This window comes from Denticeps clupeoides, chromosome 7 (genome assembly GCF_900700375.1).
Source record: "Denticeps clupeoides chromosome 7, fDenClu1.1, whole genome shotgun sequence".
Classification (NCBI taxonomy): domain Eukaryota; kingdom Metazoa; phylum Chordata; class Actinopteri; order Clupeiformes; family Denticipitidae; genus Denticeps; species Denticeps clupeoides.
The window spans coordinates 17,233,547-17,254,620 of record NC_041713.1 but is presented as its reverse complement, the minus strand read 5'-3'; the positions used below and the strand labels follow the sequence as shown (position 1 = coordinate 17,254,620).

At 43.9% G+C, this 21,074-nt stretch overlaps 1 protein-coding gene across 6 annotated transcripts in view; it reads left to right on the top strand.

Annotated features, from left to right (window-relative positions):
* Window positions 1–21,074, top strand: part of kcnt2b (potassium sodium-activated channel subfamily T member 2b) — a 61,804-nt gene that overhangs the window by 8,516 nt on the left and 32,214 nt on the right. For 4 of the 6 annotated variants that reach the window (XM_028986236.1, XM_028986239.1, XM_028986234.1 and 1 more), the window contains exons 3-4: window positions 20,487–20,566; window positions 20,854–20,956. In XM_028986236.1, coding sequence (XP_028842069.1) covers window positions 20,487–20,566; window positions 20,854–20,956 — 183 coding nt within the window. The remainder of the gene's footprint in view (window positions 1–20,486; window positions 20,567–20,853; window positions 20,957–21,074) is intronic. The other 2 variants (XM_028986237.1, XM_028986233.1) reach the window with 1 other exon arrangement.

Sequence of the window (21,074 nt, the reverse complement as noted above, 5' to 3'; positions counted from 1 at the left end):
TCCGTGTCGTGCAAATCTGATTCGGTTCCTGGGATTTAAAAAGGTTCAAAGAATGAAAACAAATATTCAACATAATTTTGAGATTAGACTAAAAGGATTTCATTTGTTACAGCGTGAACACTTGATAACTGATAAGTGGAAGAGATTTGTTACTGGTCTGTGCCTCACACGTTTCTCCAGCAGACCCCCCTGTACTATCATGTTATATATTACATAGGAAATAAATGATTTATCCTAATCAAAGAGAACAGTATCTGAGACATAGCCTACACGTTGAAAATGTTGTGATGGTGCTGTAACGGTCAATGTGAACATTTGAACAAACTTGAACGATCATATGAACAATCTTTTTTTTCTTGGCTGATTGCAAGAACAAGATTCCCGTGCCCCTCATCTGCCACAACGCTATTGGAGAGGCAAGGAGCTCGGGCTTCACAATTAGATGACTTTGGAACACCAGAAGAGACCATAAATAGGGGGAAAAGGCATTTTTTATTATAATCCCTAATCCTGTTACTGAAGTTGACATTCACTGTAAATTATTAATTCACATAATCCTGTGAATGCTTACCTATTAATATACACAAAGCAGTCAAAGCATTGCACCTACCCATTTATGGGTCTTGCATATTTTTATATTATAGAGCCCAACTCAAGACACAGGACAACGAAATAACATGTGAGGTGATGAAATAAACCAAAAAATACCAAACAAGGCAAAAAGTTGAATATTTGAGTCTCCAAAAGAAGGAGGTTTTGCTGTGATGGCATCATTTCACACTCTTGGCTTTTCTTCACAATCTTAAGTTAGACAATGGGGATGGTTTCTAAAGGTCCTGAAGGTTTATGCTGAACATTATTTCATCATCTTCTGAAGATGATTCATCTTAATGAACCAAAAGCAGGAAGGTTAAAAAACAGATTCATCAAAAATACTTCACTTGATCCTGCATTGGATTCTTCAACATGGCCTCTAGCTTAGTCTCTCTAACCACCATCCAAACTTTTGACTGTTGGCGTATGTTTTTTTTTTGCCTGGGAACTCTCAAGTCAATTGCACATGATCTCCAATCATGTCTGCAAAGCCCTCAACACTTTTTGGTTAAGTAAATGTCCCCATTTTTAATCCCGATGCATCTTTATGCTAGAAGTAATACTGGCCTCATCACTCATTTCACCACGTTGTCTCACTAAGTGAGCGTTGTAATTAGTCATAGTGCCACTGAAGTGCCGTGTTTTTTATTTATTTTTATTTTTTTGTGTCGTTGTTGTCAGACAAATTTGTCTTTGGAGCGTTATCTTAACGTTAATTTGATGAGTCTTTGATGAGCGAGAACGAGTTTTGCAGACACTGAACAGACCAGCAGCATGGCAGCTCCATGATTGTACTCATAACATGGTACAATCAGATCAGTCAAGGGCTCCGGATCAATTCCGGTTCATCTCAGTTATTTGTTACACCTCTAATATTTACTGTGGTGAGTGAATGCTGGGCAGCTTTGACCCAGAAGGGTCCATGGTCTCAACTGACAGTATCAGCCTCACCCTGATAAACACCATCCCTAGTTAGGACACCTGGCCAGAGGTCTGTGGCGGTTTCACCTCGTCCCTCCAACCCATGCTGGGCCTGGACGTCCTGCTGGCACGTATTTTCAGGTGTAGACAGGGTGAGAGGAACAAAACTGAGAGACGGATAAAGTCTCTCCCTGGCGTTCTGTCAAAAGGCTGTGTACACCGATCCCCTTGGTGTGGAAAAGCAGTAACAGGACTGAAATGGAGTTCTGTGACGGGGGAGTGGGAGGATTAATTGTGACAGACAGGTTCATTCTGGGGGCTGAAGCTCGTCTTCTGCCACTCCTGGCAGTCTTCTCAGTGGCATTAATCTTGGGCTCACACGCTTAGGGCCCATGCACAAACACACGCCCCTGCACACACTAACACACACACACGCTCACATGTGGTTAGAAGCACCACAGCTCTAGAGTCCAGCGTCTTCTCACGGCGGCTTTCTTGAGGTCCGTCCCATTTGTCCTCTTTTCTTTGATTCCCCTCTTCCCCCTCGCTGTCTGTGTTTTCTCGATTGCTCAAGTGCCTCTCAACACTCGCCCGCATCCATCCCCCCTGCTGTCTTGAGAGCTGCCTTAACCCAAGCGCTGGCAAATCTCGAAATGCGGCAGGAGACTTTTATTATTTTGCTGTGGTGAAAAATTCAACCTGGAGTTGCCTCGGACCTTTAAAATCCAATTCCTGGATTAGGTGTACAGGGCTGAATGCGTGAAACGCTACCCGAGAACATCCTCTCGCCTGAGTCGTTTGCCATCTGCCACCAGCTTCCTGCTGCGGTTTAAATACCAGATGCCCTGAGAAAGTAGGGCCCATGGGAAGTCCTGGGAAGCCAGGCCCGCCCCACACGCACACACAAGAATGAAACCAGAAATCTTGTTACAAATCCAGAAGATATTATAGAGACTTTTGCTGCAAAGTTGAGTGCCGCAGTGGAGCGGTACCAGCTCGGTTGCCAGCTCTGGAAGGGACATGTCCACCTCTCACGGCAGGAGACTGAAGGTGCTAAAGTCGACATGAACACAGTCGCTCCTTTCATGATTTTCCAACCAGGGATGTCATTTTCCACATACAGCTTTTTGGTTTTTGGCCTTATTATTTATTTTTTGTCCCCAGTGGACAAGTAATTAGCCTGTTAGCCCAAGGATCTGACTCATGTCGGGGACATGTTCCATTAGCCTGTTATGTATTTAAAACCTATTAATATAAATAATGTTTTAATAAGGGAGATGTTGGACACTCCTGTAACCCAGGGGCACTATTCACATCGACGTGTGGAGCAAGGTGTAACTGAATAAACGGGACAAGTGGCCTGACGGGTGACATTTGCATATCATTGGTGTCATTTTTGTTTTTGTCTCACCGTCATCCGTTTTCTCTGTATTTCTTGTCATTGAAATTGTCTACTTGCATTATTTATTGTTAGATCACTGCTGCAGTACAGTCCAGGAGGGCAGGGTCTGGGGACAGGTTTCTTTTGATGCATGTGAATTCAGCGAAATGGTGCTTTTCATCCATGAATCAAACACACATACACTCAGCGGACACTTTATTGGGTTCACCTTCCTTCAAAGCATACATTCAGTAGGCTGGAAGTCAACAGGTTCTCCCAGACAGGCATTCATGCTGGGAAATGGGAGACTCACCTCTCTGTTGGATGTCAGTGCAGCCATTGAAGGAGCTGAACTCTCTTGGTGCGTGGTCCTAATCTAGAAAACATGTAGATTTCAGAGAAGATGATTTGTGGTGTTAAGCATGGCCCACAACAATGTTCAGATACACAGTTACTAAGTACCAGGGTTGTTAAAATTGATTCCATAATGGGACTATTCTGCATTGATGCAGTGCAGAACATAATCAATTACATCATAATGACATTGCTTAGTGATTATCTGGTGGCGGCATGAAGAGTCTGGGCAAGAAGTAGTGCCAGTAGTGACTGTGGATGCCTGATCTGAGTACAGTGCCGCTCTGGGTAGAAGTTTGTCCTCTAACACCCTCTAAACACCATATACTTTTTTCCTGCGCTTTGTATTGGAATTGGAATGTTCTCGTTCTGACGTCCGTGTCAGTGATGTCTTAACTATCGCCTCACTGATGTATTTGAAACCGTAATGTGACCGTAATGCAATGTAGGAAAACAGGCAGGGATGCATTGTCATGCATCGATTAGTTTTACATTAATAATCGTGAAAACCAATTAAAGTTCACACCTCTACTAAGTACGTCCTTTTCCAAATGTCTACACAAACTTCAGTTGAGGGGTTTTATGCACACTACAATTTCTCTACAATGAGCACTTCTGAACTATCAGAGTTATATTAAGTAGGTTTTGTAGCTTATAGGGTTAGCAGAAGGTAGAAGTTCGTATGTCACTTAATACAATGAATGTGCTGTGCTTTGAAAAAACTGGAAAATAATAAACAAATATTACAGTTTCATGGACCATAATGGTATTAGCTAGTTCACATATTAGCCTGGTAAATTAATACATAGTGAAAAACAACCTCTGCATTGCACTCTAATTCTGTAAGGTGATTGCTTGATTCTTGACATCAAAGGGGATCTAATTAAGCATTAACTCTGGAGTAATTAAAAAATTATTCACACATTTTTTTTGTCCTCATTTTTACATAATTTATGATAGAATTAATTTTTTTTTTTTTGAAATCCTCTTATGTTGTTGAGGGCTAATTGTATGTTTGACATTTGGCTTGGAAGGGAGCATGTGTGGGAGAAAGCCGTACATAGCTGTAAGGTCACATACTATGGTGAGACTTCGTGTTTTCTAATATAGACATATTTGTTGTCATTGGCATTCAAACAACTGCAAAAGACTGAGGTAGGACAAGTGCATGGAAGGTCTTTTCACAGGCTTTGTGGTGTAAGCTGACATGTTAGATTTGCATTTTAATGTACGTACATGACACACAGGACTACAATATCAGGGCCCTAACCCTAACTCCAAAATGGCAGCAGGAATTTAGTTCTTCTTCTTGCCTTAGACTTCTGAACATTAATATTGATGTTGCTGCCATCAGCAGAGGATGTACAGCACCTTTGACTCCTGTTGAAAACCTGTTATTTTCAGGATCAGAAACCCACTGCAGGATCATTTCCAGATCAACCTAACATCAAAATGCTTTGGCTTTGCTGAAAAGGAGCTGGAGTGGGTGGTACAGCAGCAGGATGAAAACGCTCGAACACAGTCAGGGCTTTCTTCCAGGAACTGTCAGACAGCTTGAACCAATGTAGAGCCCATTCTTCACCTTGGATGTTACCACTTGCATATTGTTTTGTAGAACAAGGAAGTTTGGAGGGTAGATATGAATTTGGAGGGTAGACATGAATTCAACATGATCCATTAAAAGGCTGTCATTTAAATAAAATAGTAGAAATAGATAAATCATAGAAATTTATTCCAATAAAATACACATTTATAACCTGTTTCACTATTTTTCTTTCTTTTCTTCCTGCTCTATGAATGTCATTAAGAATGGGGCTATTCAGGCTATTCAGCCTGTGGCATAAATGTTCTGCTTTTTATTCTTTGCCAACCTTGTGCTCCCATCAAGAAGATTGAGCATTTCTGTTTAAATGCCAGAAACATTTGCAGCACCCAACCTGATAACATTGTGCATGAACTTTTTGTATTTTAGTAATCGGTCGATGGTTGCACAAAATGCAATTTTTAAAAAGAACCCGTGGACTGAAATTCGCTTTTCATTTTCTTACCAGTGGTACTGCATTGATGATAAATTTAATCAAGGTTGCAATGTGGCCCAATGAACTGTGTTGGTGGACCTTGTTACACATTTTTACATTTTGGAACCCAAGCCATCTTTTTCAGATGAAAGCAAATTTGGTGTTTGTGCTGCACCAAAACTGGCACCCAAGTCAAGAAGCTTAGGGACATATGAAATGTGTTCTTACAAAAGAGTTGTTCTTGTTCCGCTCTAAACTTAGCACTAAGAATTCCCTCATTTTCTGAGGACATGTTCAACCGAGCCAAGCCTTAACATTGTTAGTGTTTCTGATGATGAACAAAAAATCAAGACGACTGTTGCAGTTCTAACAGAGATATACGATCCAGCCATCATGTTCATACAACGTGTTTCCTCCTGCTTGAAAAAGGCTACTGCAAGGCTCCTGCAGAACAGAAACCTGCTGGGACTGTAAAGCAGGAAAAGAAAAGAAATATCACTCTCAGACTGACAGACAGAGGACACCAGGAAAAGACCAAAAGTATTGACCTTTGAACACCTGTCAGTTGAGGATCTCGCACATGCTTAGGAGGCCATAGTCCAATGTGTCCAGCAGCATCATTTCTCATAGGAGCTCTCAGCACTGCAGAAAGGCACTGCAGACACCTGTCATGAAAGTGAAAGTGAAGTGATTGTCATTGTGAAGCACAGCACACGATGCACACAATGAAATGATATCTGCTTTTAACCCATCAGGCACCCAGGGAGCAGTGTGTGGGGACAGTGCTTTGCTCAGTGGCACGTCACCTCAGGGATTCATTATGGGTCCACTTCCTTACCCGCTAGGCCACCAACACCCCAAGGGAGCTGACTTTACAAACTCGACCCTGTCCTTGATGATTTTGGAGTGCTGCGAGTGGGTGGGAGGCTGAGTAAGATTGCAATGCCAGGGGATTTAATCCAGCCAGCCTACCCAAGATCAGATTGCTATTCAGGCATATTCACATCTCAGTCAGCCATGGGGGAAGAAATCAGATGCTGGCAAAGCTCCGCCAATGATTTTGGATTTTTAAAGCCAATTCAGCCCCAAGAAGGACCATAACAGATTGTGTCCCATGCAGATGCTGGCACACTCCACTCACTGTGCAGAAGATGGCTGACCTGCCACTGAGATGCACATTTCCAGACCATCCCCTCTTTATCTGCCACTGAGGGTCAGTGGTTGGCCTAGCCGGTAAGGAAACAGGCCCGTAATCAGAAGGTTGTCTGTTCGAGGTGCCACTGAGCAAAAGTACCGTCCCCACACACTGCTCCATGTGCTCCATGGCTGCCCTCTGCTCACCAAGGGTGATGGGATAAAAGCAGAGGACACATTTTGTTGTGTCACCATGTGCTGTGCTGCAGTTTTTAACTTTCATTTCACCTATGTTGGAGGCAATTATTTCGGCAGTAATAAAGTATGCCGTTCTTTTGACCTGCCGTGTCAGTAGAGCAGTCCATTTGGAGATTGCACTTTCCTTGGACACTGTAGCTTCTTGCCAGAGATTCATGTGCAGGAGGGGTAAGGTCAAAGAGTTGTTCTCTGATAATGGCACAAACTTTGTTGGGGCATAACATGAACTGAGAGAATTATTTGCTCCTCTAAATCACAAGATCCAGCAGAACCCATTAAGGGAATAAAATGGACTTTCAATCCTCCTTTTGGCTCACACCATCTAACCATATAAGATAGCCTTATCAGAATAATAAAAAAGAATGATCAAGCATCAAGTGTTGGATGAAGACAGCCTGCAGATGGTTCTCTGAAGTAGAGACAGTAGAGATCATAGACCCATCACCATTATTTCTGATGATGCAAGTCATCCAGAACCTTATTTTGGAAACACTGTGTCAGAGAATATCTACCTCTAATGCAGGGAAGGCAGATGGTTAGGTGTGAGGGGTTCTGGATCACTTACATTCCCTGTCAGGGAATCGAACCCTGGTCTCCTGCGTGAGAGATAGGTAGTGGGGTATTAGAAAAGCCAGAAACCACGTCAGCACCTGCAGACGTTCCCCTAATGCCAGGATGAACACAGCACTAGTCATGTTCATCATTGTTAATAGGAAATGCAGGTGGAATGTCGCTGGAGACATCGATTTATATCCTCCCCAGATGCATGCATTGTCAGACAATTCAAAGAGGTGTAAAGGCTGGGAAACTCACTCTCATCTCACACATTGGGGTCTTTCCCACTCCTTCAGAAGCAGTGCTAAATTTAGATCTACAATTTCCTTTTGGACTTCAGGAGGACACTTCCTTATCCAAAACACCAGTCAGAGGTAGAAGATTTATAGCAGTTTTAAAGTAGCCTAAAAACCAATAGGAACCAATATCAAATTTAGGAATTTTTTAAATTGTCATAGTCCTTAATTTTTCGGGATGCTCCGATTCTGTATTCCAGGCCAGAGTTTTTATGTTCAGTGTATGTGTTCCTAATTTCCTGATTGTGTGCACCTTTTATGTTTATGTGTCCTTGGCATGTGTTGTTTCTTTACCCAGCCATTGTTTATTTTATGGTTTATTATGTATTGATGTGACTGACCACTGTACCATGTTTGGTGAGAGTAGTACAACTTTCTGTTTTTTTAGTCATGCAATTGTGTCCATTTCTTCCTGTCTTGCACAAATATTGGAATCAAGTTGAAGATTCTTGATCTTTAAACAGTTTCTTTTTTTTTTCATTTCAACTGTCAATCATGTTGCAATGGGAAAAATTTTTTTTTTTTTTACATCTCTTACATGTCTGCCTACTCCCATGATGGCATGCAAATCACCCAGGGTGCAATGTGTGGAGTTCTGAAGTGGCTTACCTCTGATTGGCTTGGTTTGGCTCATGTAAGAAAAAAGTGTACACATTATGCATACAGTCATTGAAAAGGAAACAGCACCGAGAAATACTGTGATCTGAATTAGAAAGAAAGGGCAAAACATAAATCTCCTGACGCAGACGATATTTTTTTTTTGCCACAGTTGTTTGGCCTTTTGTTGTAGACCAGACTTTAAAGGAAGCCCTTACCCCTGAGGTTTTTAATAACAGTCTTTAGTCGTGAATCTCTCAGGAGCCAGCTACGTTCAGGATCTAATCACATGCAGCTTGATAAGATCTGAATCACACACTGCCCCAGACTGGGAGGCAGTCTCCCCTGTCACACACACACCTCTCTCGAGCACTGAGGCAGCGCACACCTCATCAAGCTTGCCCACACCAACCATTAAGACACACACATCCAAACTCATAGAGATACACATTGCTGTGTGTGTTAAGTGACAGGCTCTCGCTTGGTAATAGTGTGTTTTTCTCTGCAGGAGCTTCAGGCTGAGCTCAGGATTATCATACAAATGAGAGCCTTTAGTCTCTAGTTATTGGCCACTGTAGCACACACAATTTTTTTCCCCTCTGTCTTCCCCAACTGTACGATCCTACTTATCTGCTTATCCAACCTCTCTATTTCCATGGAACAGGATTGGGAAACTCATGAGAGAAAACTTTGACTTCTTCATTTTATAACACATAAAATATACTCAATGTAATTGCATCCTTGGATTTTTAATGACCTACGTTTATGTTGCTGTCACGGCCAACATACCACCTCCAGCCCACCAGAGGGAGCAAGATCAGCAGGGGAGACGGCAACCCGAAAGCAGAAATGAGAAGGGGCAGCACCCAGTATAAAAGTCAGGTGGCGAGGGGGGGCACTGCCCACCCTTTGTTGAATTAAATTCCCAGAGACGCTAGCCTTCTTTTCAAACACTTGAGACGGTAAATGATGACATGGCATGCACCTCTCCACCGTGCCTTCGCAGCAGGCCTGCAGGCCATGAATCTGATTGACATCGATCTGGCCACCCGGCTTCATCTCCCGATCACCCGGTGTGATCTGCCACACGCAGTCATGGGACTGGACGGCAGCCCGCTGGGCTCGGGACAGGTACTTTTCCGACTGTATCCCTACTCATCTGCCTCCTGCATAACCATGTTGAAACCACAGTATGTTATTTCACCATGACTCCCCATTGACCTATTGTATTCTGTTACCCATGGCTGACCGTCCACAAGCCCCAAATCAACTGGACCACGGGGACGTCACTGCGTCCACTACCAACCCAGGCAAGCCATGCTCGCGAGCCGCTTTTGCCCCAATCACGTAGCAGTGGTGAGACTCAGCCACGCCCCTCAACCCATGCCATGCTCCCCTTGCCCAAAACTGCGATAACCATGCCCCCAAGCAAAGCCATGTCCCAACCAAACCCAGCCACACCCATGTCCAAGCAAAATACCATGTTGACCACGCCCAATGTCAAGCCATTCCCCTGAAACAAACCACGCCCATGCCCAAGGTAAAGACCAGATTGACAAGGCCCACGTGCAGAAGCATGCCCATGTCCAAACCAGCTCCATCTTGTGTAACCCCATGTGTAACCATGACCAAGCCATGCCCATTGACCGGAACCAGGCCCCTGGAACGAGACTTAACCCGTGTCCAATCATCTGCCATGCCACGTTCTCCGAACAGCGCCACCCCCTTCGAGACTGCTACCATGACCTCGCCGCTGTCTTTGATAAAGACAAAGTGGCGGAGCTGCCCCTCCATAGACCGACGTCTCGCTGAGTGCAGTCGAGAATGGTATCAGCATGCACCTCTCCACCGTGCCTTCGCAGCAGGCCTGCCTTCCACCCCCCCTCGTAACTTGGCTGAACCCATGCAGATGGGCCGAGCCTGACCACCAGGAGTGAAGTGGATGAGACCAGCAGTGGTGGTTCTATTACTGCGGTGGACAGAACCATTTCAGCTGCTCGCTTCCTGTCACAATCTCGCTTCCAGAACAAAGGAAGATGGACGAATACATCATGTCATCCCTAGCTAGTTGCATAATCTCCCGCTGTGGCCCCGTTCTTTTTTGTAGGGAAGAAAGACTGTGGACTGCAGCCATGCATTGACTACCGGAAGCTGAATACGGTGACCAAGAAAAAACGGTACCCACCTTCCACTCCTGAACTCTGCCTTCAAACTCCTGGCAGGGGACACCGTCTTCACCAAGCCTACCACTTTGTTCGTATACGAGAGGGGGGCGAGTGGAAAACTGGTTTTAAACACCATCCGGACACTATGAGTACTTGGTCATGCCCTTTGGCCTATCCAATTGCCCAGCTGACTTCCAGGCACTAGTCAATGATGTGCTCAGAGACATGTTAGACTGGTTTGTGTTTGTCTACCTAGACGACATATTAATTTACTCACCCAACCTCTCAATGTACACCTCCACGTTGTAAGTCGCTCTGGATAAGGGCGTCTGCCAAATGCCTTAAATGTAAATCTTCCATGTCCAAACAGTCCTCCAGCGCCTCCTGCAAAACCGACTACTTTTCATGCACCCAAAATTAACTTCCTAGGCTTCCACATCAGTCCCCAAGCAATCGCCATGGACCCCGCCAAATAAGTCATCATAGATTGGCCTACACCCACCACCATCCGTTACCTACAACAATTCCTTGGGTTCACTAATTTCTACCGTTGTTTTATCCGAGACTTCAGGAAGATGGCACAACCCATGACTTCCCTCCTCAAGGACAAACCGACACAACTCCGATGGAACCCCAAACCTCAGCAGGCATTCCTCAAACTTAAATAGCTTTTCACCACGGCTCCCATCTTGCTCCACCCAGACCCCCAACTCCCTTTTGTCGTCAAAGTCGACGCATCCAGTCTAGGCGTGGGAGCAATACTGTCCCAATGCGACCGCCTAGACAATAAATTACACTCCTGTGTCTTTTATTCCTGAAGACTAAACCCTGCTGAGCAATATTACATTGTCAGAAACAGAGAGCTCCTGGCGATAAAACTAGCGCTGGAGGAATGGCACCACTGGCTGAATGGGGCGTTCTCCCTTCAAGGTGGCCACCGGCCTCAAACCCACCTGATTTTCCATGTCCACTATCGAGGGACTGGTGCCAGCCAACTCCATAAGGTCTGGCCCCAAGTCCACCGGGCCCTCAACCGCACAGCCAAGAGCATGAAGCGACAGGCCCTCGTGTACCACCTCGGAGATGGGGTTTGGGTTTCCACCTGAGGACTGCCCATGTTGTCCAGTCCCTGAAAACTGGGACCCCATTTCGTTGGTCCTTTCTGGGTGACGCGACGCATCAACCCTGTTGCGTACCAGGTGGCCATCCCACGCACAATGCGCGTAAGCCCAGTGTTGCAAGGCTCTCTTGTCCTGGACTGCCTCCAAACTGGGAAGGCTACGGGCTGGTGGACCAGTCCTGGGTTCCCTGGTGTAATATTCTGGATCTTGCCCTACTTCCACCATGATCTGCCAGGCCTTTCAGGTGACACACATGTCTGCAAGTGCATCCCCAAAATTGCACGTTGACAGTTACATACGTTTTAATAACATAGGTTAAGTAAAAGTAAAACCTTCTATCCATGGAATTCCAAACAGGAAGAATATTGACTAAATACAACCTAATTTAATAATTTATCCCAGCCTGTGTGAGCAGTGGGCAGCCATGACAGGTGCCCGGGGAGCAGTGTGTGGGGACGGTGCTTTGCTCAATGGCATCTCAGTGGCACCTTGGTGAATCGGGATTCAACCCGGCAACCTTCTGATTATGGGGCCACTTCCTTAACCACTGCGCCACCACTGCCCCATGTGTCAGTAGATTGATTTCACTCCTGTAGTTCCTGAAAACTGAAACTGTAGCCCAACTTAACTGTGCATTAGATAAAATAGATGCAAAAAAAAATAATTCTCTAAATTTTGTGAGGCACCGAAAGATTTGCAAGATAATTGTGTTAATTAATAAAACTGATTTGAAATATGTTCTTTTTAATTCTTATTTAACCGGTGTGTTGTTCACACCATGCTCGCATACACTGCTGGTAGAGTTCCCAGGGAACCTTGGAAGCTCATGTTATTGTTTACAAAAACCTGACACAGAATCTGTCATGTGCAATGGCCATTATTGTAGAAACATAAGAGAAAAGTTGTGTTGAATATTCTGCATTATATGCTAGCAAACACTTTTGCAATTTTTATATTTGAAATCTGTGATTGTTTTAGTCTTTACATTTTGAAAGACATGCCTCTGAGAAATGCAAGTGATATGAAAAAAAATTTTGTGGAGGTCTGCTTGCTTAAGCCAAGTTTGATTAAACAGAAAACTAACACAGTATGTGGTTTTACGGAACATTAACGCTAATTGACCCCCCCACCCCGGTCCCCCCAGAAAAATGCTCACTCTCTTTATCCATCCTTTTAGCAAAACAAATCAAGTGTTGTCTAAACGAAATGGCACCGAAAACAAGGTTGAAGATTACGACATCGTAATTATACACACACGGCTCAGAGCCAGCGTAATCAACAGCACTTTTAATTATAGCCACGTAACACCGGTAGCTTGCAGAAGGTGGGAGGGTGGGAAATCACCGGCAGGTTCACCCTGAGACGCAAGTCTTAGTTTAAGTGGTGGTTAAAGGCTTCGAGGATGAAGCGCCGCAGAGGGGTGAGAACGAGTGCTCGTCGAGACAAACTCGCCATTCCAACTCGCGGGAGTCGCTCCCCACAGTCCTACCTGCAAATCCCCCCCCACAAACCCACGCAGTAAACATTTGGATTGGACTTAACCTGAATGCCATTTGCCTTCAAATTAATTGGCAGTGTTTGTAATTGGTACCAGCCGCAACAAACCTCTCTAAATGTGGTCAGGAGATAGCGGGGCCTGACAGACGAAACGTTGCCTGCTACCCCCGTGTTTTTTAATTAAAATAAAGAGAGGGAGAGCACCCAGCAACAACCTAATTAATGGCGCTGCAAATGAGAGCATGGAGTCGAGGTGCAAGCCAAAATACCTGGGCCTCTGAGCACAGAGGAGGGATAAATGATGGACAGAATATGAAAATGTGCTGTGGTGGCTAGCATTCAGGGGAATTCTCTCTGAAAACTCAATAACGGGAGTGGCTCCACCCAGTGAGAAATCACTGTGTCGGATGAGGGCCTGCCGGAGAAGGATCTCTTACTGATTGTGGGGGTTGAATTGTCTAATGGCTGTTCTGTCTCAGCTGGATCCAATAACATTTGAGTTCCTCTCCCATAATGCAATAGTGTGCCTTTAGGCACAAGTGGCAAGGGGAATTTAGCCCGAGGCTCCTGAGCGTAAGGCGGTGGATTTGCACCACCATGCATTTCAAGTTCTGTTATTGTCTAGATATCAGTAAGACAATGGTAACCTGGTAATATTCCTCCTGATGCCTGACTCTGTCAGCTCCTTTCCTTTCATGAGCTCCGATCGGTCCTGTCATCATCCAGGAGGTTTGTGGACCTTGCTTCTGCCAACCAATACGGTCAATCTTTGGTGTGACCTACTGATCTTGGCACTAACCTTCAAGTTAGTGGATTTAAAAAGAAAAGAATCTGAAAACCAATCTCTTCTAGCACCTGGATCTTCCCTGGCTCCCAAATCACATTAGCTGAGCAGGCTGAGAAACTTATTTGGCTCAAGTCTGACACCAAGGAACAACTTAAAAGAACAATCAAACTATCATTCTCGTGCCAATGCTGTCTTCAGTTCCAATTTAGGATGAGCAATGCAATCTTCTGACATTTATTTCTGTTGAAGAAATGTCAAACATATAGCCAGAATGCACCATCAGAGAGGGGGTAATGGGAGATGGCCAGTGCAGAGTGCATGAAAAGTGCGTCAGGCGCGTGGGCGAGGCCCGTAGGTGTGGTGGTAAGTGCTGAGGGGGTCTCCATCTGGCAGAGCGCCTCAACTGGCTTATCAGACAGAAGGTCACCTGCCATTAGACTGGCATTTTAAATGCGCACCAGCCACATTAACCTGCCAGTTAGTCCTCTTGGCGGCAAATGAGGGGAATGTAATGGTCAGAGTGGGAAAAGAAGGGGATGGATGGTGATGGAGGGAACACGGGACACAGGGGACGCTGAGCTGAAAGGGCCAACAGTACGGTGTATGATTCATGGTGCATTTTAATCTAGAAAGCTGCTCAGATGTGCCAGAGATGGGTTCAGAGTAAAAGGCTATTGAGCACATTTACTTACTGTCATCTCCCCGCGCGTCTGCAGTAAATGATGGCTTTCATTTTGTTTGCTGGTTGGAGTGACTGCAGGGGCAGACACAGACTGGGACAAACACTCGCATCAGTCATGTCACATGCCACTAACTGTCCTTTTTTTCCCTTCACAACCCATGAGAGAGCGAGAGACGGAGATGGAGAGGTGGGAGGTGGAGAAATATTGGCCAGAGAATGCAAACAAACTCAGTCTTTTTTTTTTTTTTTTGGCTGCCAGCCGTTTTTAGAATTGGTTTAGAATGATGCTGAATTTGTAAGACTAGAAAACGCGATGTGCATGTACAATGATGTACAATGAATGTGCCATGGAAGTGGCTAGGTCACCTAAGCAAGATGTGTTATTTTCTTGCACAAAAGGCCCAAAGCCTCTTCCTTGCTGACCTTGTCTCATCAAGACGTCTCTGTTCAGTGGCTGAAAAGCCACGGTATGTTTTTGGGTCAGGGTCACATTGTCCCCGTCTCTCATTGATGGATGTAGCCAGGAGTATAAGCCTTTTTTTTTCAGTTTAATGTGGCGCCATGGAGGTGGCAATTTCTTTCCTCCTGTCGTTGTATTGAAATAGCATCTCTCATCTTCTGTAGGTCTGTGTGTGTGTGTGTGTGTGTGTGTGTGTGTGTATGTGCACTTAAGGCAGGCCTTTGTCTGCACAGTTCCTATTTGGTCTTTAATGCGGATCATAATTTTTTTGTTGCTAAAGGTGCATATTGTCCTGAAACTTACATCACACAATATTTTGGACGGGCGCATTGTGTGCTTTGTCCTCAGTGATGGGATTTGCAACTTAAGTGGTCAATTACATACAATGTCTGACAGCGCTGAAGTGTTTATCATCATGATGCTGTTTCTTCTGGTGTTCCCGTCCTCTCTTGTCTTGTCAATTCAGCCACTTTCTATGTGTTGAAAGAAAACTTAACTACCTTGCATATCGCCTGAAATCTCAAGGGTAGGGCTCTTAAAAGAAGCAAACATTTTTAAAAGTAGCTACACTGAAACTGGAGAGGTGTTTCATAGCAATAGCAATGACTCATAGCAATGAACAGAGTTTCATGCCATTATTATCATGGGCTTTGCTTTTGAATGGGATGTGGGCTTTAGGGCCGGCTGCTCATCTTGCTGGGCATTTGCCTTTGCCTGAGATAAAATGTTTTACAGAGGTTAATATAATAACCATTCAAAATAAATAGATATTTTTTTATACTCATAAATGCTACCTAAACAATAATAATAAGCGATCATTATTAATAAGTAATCATTATTTAATCTTTGAGACTTATATCTTTGAGATTGCTGTATATCTTTGAAAAACCAGCATGATTGTCTTAAGCTGGTGAAGAGTGAAAATCATATTGACCATCTAGTTGGACCATGTTAAGTTTTTAAAGTGGTCATACCACCTGTGTTAAGGCTACCATCCTTGTATACACTTGTCAGGGATAGTGAAGATATACTTGTACAACTATTGCACCAAACATGTACTGTACATCTAACAGTGCACAAGCCTCCAGAATTTTCCTATTAATGGCTTAGTAGAGTAAAGTAGAGTATATTTAATTGGGCACCACCAATCAAAAATATGCATTAAGCAATCAGCACACTCAGAGTTACACTACCAATCAAAAGTTTGGAGCTACTCATGAATGGTTATTGAATTTTTTACATTACAGATCAAAACTTAAGATATTTTCAATATATAATAAACCAAAAGTAATAAATAAGTAATAAACCAAAAAATGACAAACAAGGCAAAAAACATTTGAGTCTTGAAGATTTATGCTGAACACATTCTTATCATTCAGTCATGTTAATGAGCATCTAATGAAGCAGCTTTTGATGATGACCATAATGACCAAAATTTAACTCTGAAAAAACTGATTCATTGGATTCTTCAAAATTGCTCCATCTTAGTCTCCATAACTGCCGCAGAGCTTTCTGCACTGGCCTGTTGTTTTACACATGTTGTCACACCTCTGGACCTCTGGTATCACTGCCTTGTTCCTGCCCACATAGACACATAGAACACAGACAGCTGCATCAGATGTTTCCATCCGCCTCATCACCTCATTACCAGCTTACTACCACCGACGTGCCAGGGGAAGAACCTATGGAGGTGGCAAGAACTCACTTGTCTCCAGGGGAGAGAAACCACTGGTGTCAACTAGGGCTCTGCTTTCACTCCAGTGAAGAATATCACTCAACTGGAAACTTCATTGGGAGCTTTGTCTGACTGTATGGCAATCCTGTACTACTCAGTTCAGGAATTAAACTGTGAACTCAGAAATCCACATGTGTGTCCAAATTTCCTATATGGTTCATAACCCCTCCCATAATCGCAAGATATGGCTGTGGGTAAGACTTCCTGGGTAAATAACCAGTGTGGCAATAAAACCACACTGCAGACAGCCGAATGGGAACGTTACCTGGGGGTTCAATTTACGTCTCAGAACATCACGTCCAACAGATGCGGATGTTATTGAGATCTCAGTGAGTTTGTAGTGGACAGTAAAAGGATGTTACACTGTCTGGTGAACATCCCTTGTTTGGTGGGTATGTAAATCAACGTCATAGAAACATAAAAGATTGAGATTCAAGAAAGTAAAAGAGTGGAATCATTGCAAAGTAGAAATAAATGTGTAATTGCTAGTTGTACTGTCTATATACTGAGAATCATTTATGTTAATTGACATAATTCAATAAATATTTTTTTATTGGTGCATAATTTTTTACAACGTACATTGTCACCTCACGTTAGAATGCTTAAGGCCCCTAGTGAGCACTGAGTCCATTGAGGTAGTAAATTAGAGAGATCTACACAGGTATCAGCATATGACTTGGGAAAACATTGAGCTATAAACAGGATGATTCTGTAAGATAAGATAAGATATAATAAGATGGTCCTTTATTAGTCCAACAACTTTACATGGTCAAAACAGTGGACAAGATAAGAGCAGCAAAAAAAAACCACTGTATAATATAAAATGTTCAATGTGCAAATAAATAGTCCTAGAAATAGAGATGGTGTACTGGATGTGTACGTTTGTGTGGTCAGCTGCTGTAGAGCCTGACACCGGTTGGCAGGGCAGAGAAGACCTTCTGAATCTCTCCGTCCCACATGGTGGGTGCTGCAGCCTGCCACTGAAGGAGCTGCTCAGTCCTGTCAGGGTCTCCTGCATGGGGTGGGAGATGTTGTCCAGCAGGGATGACAGTTTAGCCACCATTCTGTCAGACCAAAAATGTAGCTTGGTCAGTCAACAACGGGATGTTCTCAGGGTGAAATTTACCATCCACATGGGAGTGAACAGTGCGAGAGGCTGTGTTAGTGTAAATTTAATAAGATAAACACATTTAAAAAAGACTAGTGATCCTGGCATTCATACAGGGAATACCATGTGCTGCAGTTGTTCTTAACTTTTTTGCTAAACTGGCTTGGTAGTAGCCACTTGCCTACAGGGACATCAGGGATAAGTGTCTTGCTCAGGGACCCAATGGTAAGTTGGGTTTGAACCTGTGACTTTGTGATCTTCTGGTTAGTTGTGAGGGTGTTACCCACAAAAAAGGCTACTACCACCGTAACTACTAAGTGGCTCTGGATTAGGGCGTCTGCTAAATTTCATAAATGTAAGTGTCTTAAACTTCTGGTGATTGGATAACCTCTATATGCAAAGGCCGTACGTGTACCTTTTCTCTCAGTAATATTTTATGATGCATTGAGCCAGTATCACCCTGAAGTAATTAAACTCTGGTTGTTAATGTTTTGAAATAAAGCACCACATGCCTCATTTCCATTAGCAAGATGCGGCTGCTATTCCTAATAAAACAGCATTTGTCTCTGAGAGAAGCTGGACATTTATTACATTTGTCAATTTGTACGGGAGCCGTGCATACTGGGCGTCACCAAGGTTGACTGTCGGGGGAGCAATACCATTCAGAGTTTTTTTTTTTTTTTCCTTCGGAATTAAAGGCTTTTATGAGTTTTTAATGTCCTCGCCTCTTCCCTCTCCCTGTAGCTAACAAGCTGGCTGTGTTAGCAATCCCACAGCTCAGCTGTTTTATTGGGCAATATTTCCACATCTTTACTGTGTTTTGTCCTCTGAAGTGGAAAAGCTCCCCTTTAGAAAAAAAGAAGCCAGCGTGACCCTGCCGAGGATCTTTCCTTTTGATGAACATTATCCTTTTTCTCCACCGCAGAGAGTACTTGTCTAAAGTGAGTTTTTTTTTTTTTGTTTTCTTTCTCAGAGCAGACAGTAGATAATGACTGCATATAAAAAAGAAAATATGAATAATTATTTTGGGGAAAAAAAATTCTGCGCCTGTTCCATTTGATGATGGCTTATGGGTGTAAACAAAAGATTAGTTATCTCTTTGGCTCTGCGACATTACAAATTTTTTGGTTAATTGCTCTTCAGGGACTATGTAAATGTAATAAAAAAAAAAAGATATCAAAATGAATTACATTGTCAGTGATAATATCAGTTATCATTAGACCACTATGGATTCAGTACCAGAATAGTTGCTGAATTAATTATGAATGTCAAGTCTGTTGCTTAACAGTGCAGATGAAGAAGTCACGATGACGGAGATGGGGACAAGCGCTCTCCTTTTACGTTTTTTTCACCTTCCTGCAAACACCGTTGCCACCAGAGTAACCATCTCCCTCTCGGTGAAGCCGAGTGCCTAATCTCCCAGCAGTCAGCCTGGATCCTCCAGCTCAGCGTGGGGTTATCTCGTGAGGAGAAGGAGGCCCTCCCCAGTTTAAGTGAAGAATCTCGCAAGTTTGATTATGTTAGCCACAAGTGAGCGAGCGAGAGCGGGGTGTTCTGTCTCCATGGCGACAGGGTCTATCATTGTGTGGTGTGGTGTGTGTGTGTTTATGTGTATGACTTCCTAGATGCCATGTGAGGTCTGGGTCGTCTCAGTGGTGCAAAGACCCCTGGCTGTTTGCGAAATTGGATTAGAGTGTTTCCCTTTCATTCGCTGACGTAGGACAGGCAGCGAGCTTTGAAGGGGGTGAGACCCCTTGTGCGGCGTACCCATGTCCCCCGACCTTTTAAACGCTGAGACAGAAATGACTCATCCATGCAGTGTCTTCAGGTACGTCCCTGGTTGAAAATGGAGACAAGCCTTGAAATCAGGCCAAAGGGAGAGGAAATTAGAAAAGGAGAGGGGTGTGGGAATAATGGCGCTTGCAGTTCAGTTTCAGCTTATTTGAGTGTTCTGATGGTAAGAATAAAGGACTGATGTCCTGTGTGTCCTTAATCGGTTCTTTAGTCCACATACAGTAGCCTAACATGGCTTGTCTGTTGTTGTAGTCTGTAACATAATATTCCAACTGGAAAAAGTGCAATACCATTGAGTTCAAATCGTCACCTCTCCTAGCGGATTGAAATCCACATCGCACAATAAATCGACTTCCCTGCCACACATGTAATCCGGACCGTTGTCGAATTAAATGGCCAGGTCAAGCTCCGACTGTAGCTCAACTAAACTGTGCATGGAAAAAAAACAACTACTGGCCTTGGGCCCCTGTATTCCAGATTCTCTCATCTGTGCTGTCTTATTCAAACAGTTTCGCCGTGCTGATCTACAATATTTTAATTTGTCTGTAAAACCTTAGCTGTACAAGGCAGGGTTGTTTTCTCTGAACAACATGAAAAGACAGACCGCAGCCCCTGCATCGCAGGGCGGGGCAACAGACATTTTATCGTTAGAAAAACTGAGGGCATTAGAGCCACAGAGCCTGAGGTCTCTAAAAAGTCTAAGCATGCATGTGGCCCAAGTACGGTGCAAGGTACTCGTCCTGCCTTTTTGGTTGGAGAAGTGGGATGTGGAGAATATCTGTAATTATGGCCTCTCCGTGTGTGGCAGAACATCAGAAGGAAGTAATTTGTTGCTTTAGATTTAATCAGCGAGCCCAGCTCCAAGTGCCAGTGCTTGGAAGAACACAAGCAGGAGCTTCATTTCCTTCCAAGGCCATTAGACCTGAATACGCGGTTTTCACTTTGTCGTCGCCTGTTCTCCCCCTGAAATTTTGCATCCAATTTTTTTTTCCGGGGTCACACTACTTAATCATCCCTCTTCTCTCTTAGAGTGCAGGTTGAGTTCTATGTGAATGAGAACACATTTAAGGAACGCCTCAAGCTGTTCTTCATCAAAAACCAAAGATCCAGTAAGAGTTCTGTGTCTTTCGCCGAGTGGGACGTGGGCTGCTTTTTTTTTTTTTTTTGGTTGCCGTTGTGTATTTTTCTTCTTGTCTCTTGGTGGTCAGTTCTCAGGTGGCTTGAGTTATTTTTTGCCGGCTAATTGTTTTTATTTCTTTTCGTGTGCTGGGTGATGTGAAAATGTGGTGTGCTCTTCCATAACTGTGCCTCTTTTGTGGACTGTTCTGTATGCGTGATTGTGGTTCTTTTATCTCATTTTACCCTGCACTCACCACCCAGTGTCCTTTCATGGCAGGTTTGAGGGTACGACTGTTCAACTTCTTCCTGAAGGTGCTGAGCTGCCTCCTGTACATCCTTCGTGTGCTGCTGGATGACCCGCGAGCGGAGACAGAGGAACGGTGAGGTCGGGGGCAGCAAACACTGAAGGGCTTAGAACAGAGAAAGCCAGAAACTAAAGGAAAATCGATTAGGAATTAAAGAGGTTTTGATGGAAGAGTGCATCAGACCAAACCTGTG